This window comes from Silurus meridionalis, chromosome 19 (genome assembly GCF_014805685.1).
Source record: "Silurus meridionalis isolate SWU-2019-XX chromosome 19, ASM1480568v1, whole genome shotgun sequence".
NCBI lineage: Eukaryota > Metazoa > Chordata > Actinopteri > Siluriformes > Siluridae > Silurus > Silurus meridionalis.
The window spans coordinates 18,161,077-18,164,272 of record NC_060902.1 but is presented as its reverse complement, the minus strand read 5'-3'; the positions used below and the strand labels follow the sequence as shown (position 1 = coordinate 18,164,272).

The following is a 3,196-nucleotide window of genomic DNA, read 5'->3' as shown; positions in this document are numbered from 1 at the left end:
TGGTATCTCACTATTCTTCACTTTCTCTCTCTCTCTCTCTCTCTCTCTCTCACACACACACACACACACACACACACACACACACACACACACACACACACACACAAACATATACATACACATAAACACACACAGACAGTAAAAGGAAGAGACTAAATGTTCATGAATTGAATCATCCTTTGTGTGTGTGTGTGTGTGTGTGTGTGTGTGTGTGTGTGTAGATGTGTGTGGGTTCTGTCGTAAGCCCGTGGTCCTGAATGAGTCGGCGATCGAGGCATTGAACAGGACGTACCACAGCAGCTGCTTCCAGTGTCGTCAGTGTCACACTGCTCTCGCCGGGAAACTCTACTACAACAAGGCCGGGATCCCTCTGTGTGAGGACTGCTACCAGGTCCGAGTTCTCACACACACACACACACACACACACACAGTGCAGCTCTAAACCATCGTACAGTCAATACCCCATTATCCTAAACATCACCATCCTTCACTTTGGCTGACCTTTGACCCCGGTCTGCATCATCGAGCCCGTGATTAATTGTATTGATATGTGTAGAGAGAGGGTGGAGTCAGGTTTATGTTACCACAGCGACAAACATTTGGAAAAAAACCTAATCTAAAAAAAAAAAAAAAACACTTGTCACTTCTTGTTGTGGTGGTTGTCATCCCTCAGGCCAGTCTGGAGCCGTGCTGGGCGTGTGGTGACGTCATCAAAGATCACGTGATCCGAGCGCTGGAGCGAGCCTATCACCCGCCATGCTTCGTCTGCACCACCTGCAGGCAGCCAATCGGAGAGCAGCGTTTTGCACAGGGGGAGGTGGGGGAGGTGTACTGCCTGCATGACTATTACAGGTACACACACACACACACACACACACAGACACACACACACTAACATACATCTGTTATACCTGTCAACACACAAACACACACACACACACCTGTTCCACACACTTGTTCCACACATCAAACACACACACACACACATATCTGACAAGAAATTCCAGAACAAACTGAAGTCGATCAGATGTTCAGGGTGTGAAATGTGTTCCTCTGATGTTCCTACACTGAAACTGGAGACTTCTTCTATTCTTCTATTACTGTTAAATACATTACAGAGAACATCAGCATGTCTGCGGCTTCACATTACATCTGTTAGCCTTATAATATAATCACTTTTAAAATGAGTTTCCTGTGTGTGTGTGTGTGTGTGTGTGTGTGTGTGTGTGTGTGTGTGTGTGTGTGTGTGTGTGTTAAAGGAAATATGCACCCCAGTGCAATGTGTGTGGAGAGATGATAATCCCGAGAGAGGACGGGACGGACAGCTACACTGTCGAGTGTCTCGGGCGCTGTTTCCACGAGGACTGCTACCGCTGTGAGGTGTGTTTGTGTGTGTGTGTGTGTGTGTGTCAAAAACAAAACCATGACCACCATATCTTACTGTATATCACTGTGTATCTTATCACATCCCACCTTATTTCAACTAATCTCACCATATCTCAGTTAACCTCATCTGGTATACTTCTTTATATATCAACGTGTATCTCAGTGTATCTCACTGACTCACTGTATGTCACTATATCTCATAATATCTCACCATATATCTCATTTAATCTTTCTGAGTCTCACCTCGTCTCACTAAATATTTTACTACATGTCTCCGTATAAATCTCTCACTGTATCTCACCGTATCTCACTGACTCACTGTATGTCACTATATCTCATCTCACCATACGTCTCTCAATTTAGCTCACTGTATCTCATTTTAGCTTTCTATCTCTCTTACCATATCTCAACTAATCTCACTATATCTGTCAGTGTACCTTAATGTGTATCCATATAACTTATAGTTTCTCACTACGTCTCTTTATCTCACGTTACCTCACTGTATCTCGTTCTAACAGCTGGTGTTTTCTTTCCTTTTCCTCCAGCTGTGTGCGATGCTGCTCTCCCCAGAGCCCAATGAACACGGCTGCCATCCTCTGGACGGACAGATCCTGTGCAAACCCTGTCATCTGTCTCTGATCCCCACAGCCCAGCACTGATCCTGCAGCTTCACACTAAAGCATGCAAACACACAACATCAACAACAACACACACACAACAACAACAACACAAACTGCTCAAATTAACGTGAGTTTTGTTGTCATTATGTGGTTGGTGTGTAAATTAAGTGACTCTATCCATATTAGAGACCATTATATGTAATCTCTCCAAGCAGCTAGCTCGCTAATCACTTTGCTTTCCAATACACAATTACATGCACTTCACTGTGTACACTGGCGTTTGGGACACAGCCCAGTGGAGCTATGATTCCACATTACGGAAAAAAAATCACACTGCTCTGATTTAACCCGATGGTTTCACCAAAGATGGAATGTACCAAATGTCCACAGACTGAGACCTGATACTCATCTGGGTTTTAGAGGCTAATAGCTTTAGCATTATCAGTTTAGCATCCCTGATGCAAACCATACAAAACAAACACATCACACGATAATCAACATTCATGTGAAAAACGGTTTGTTGTTTTCGTTCTGAAAACTAATTTGGGAGAAAACAAAAAGCTGAACTCTTTTTTTTCTTATTTTAAATCAATTTAACTTCAATATTAGCATCTGTTTTAATATTTACTCTTTAATTTTACTCTTTTCATTTTATAGATGATGTAACAGCACATATATCAGACATATCCTGTGTAATTGGATTTGTTTTTGCACTCTTTGCATCATTCAGTGCACCAAAGATATTTATTCCACATTAAACACCATTTCACTGTTTTCATGTGTTGTGTGGTTCCTCAGGGATCTGGGCCTCTATTACATTTAGTTAATGTGTGTGTGTGTGTGTGTGTGTGTGTGTGTTTGTGTGTTCTGCTGCTAACTCTGATGCAAACCAATGTTTACGATGAAAGAAGATGTCACCTGTCCCTCATCATCTCACCTTTCTGATATCCTCCATCACCACACGCCTCTACACAGTCTTATTCAATTCTACCCCCTCATTATCCCCCTTTTTGTCCATTTCCTGTTTTAATAATAATAATAATAATAATAATAATAATAATAATAATAAATAAAAAAGTCAAATTAATTCACCTCTTTGATCCCATCATTATGACACTACGGTTTTAAAAAGCATCAGTATTATAGAGAAGTGCAGTAGATCAGAGCTGCATCACACACTGGATTTCATA

At 41.6% G+C, this 3,196-nt stretch overlaps 1 protein-coding gene across 1 annotated transcript in view; it reads left to right on the top strand.

Annotated features, from left to right (window-relative positions):
* fblim1 (filamin binding LIM protein 1) overlaps positions 1–2,780 on the top strand; it is a 7,169-nt gene extending 4,389 nt beyond the window's left edge. The window contains exons 5-9 of the mRNA XM_046874529.1: positions 1–2; positions 222–391; positions 674–852; positions 1,260–1,380; positions 1,932–2,780. The exon at positions 1–2 is cut by the window's left edge and continues 83 nt beyond it. Of these exons, the coding sequence (XP_046730485.1) occupies positions 1–2; positions 222–391; positions 674–852; positions 1,260–1,380; positions 1,932–2,045 (586 nt within the window). The 3' untranslated portion in view covers positions 2,046–2,780. The remainder of the gene's footprint in view (positions 3–221; positions 392–673; positions 853–1,259; positions 1,381–1,931) is intronic.
* The last annotated feature ends 416 nt before the right edge of the window (positions 2,781–3,196 follow it).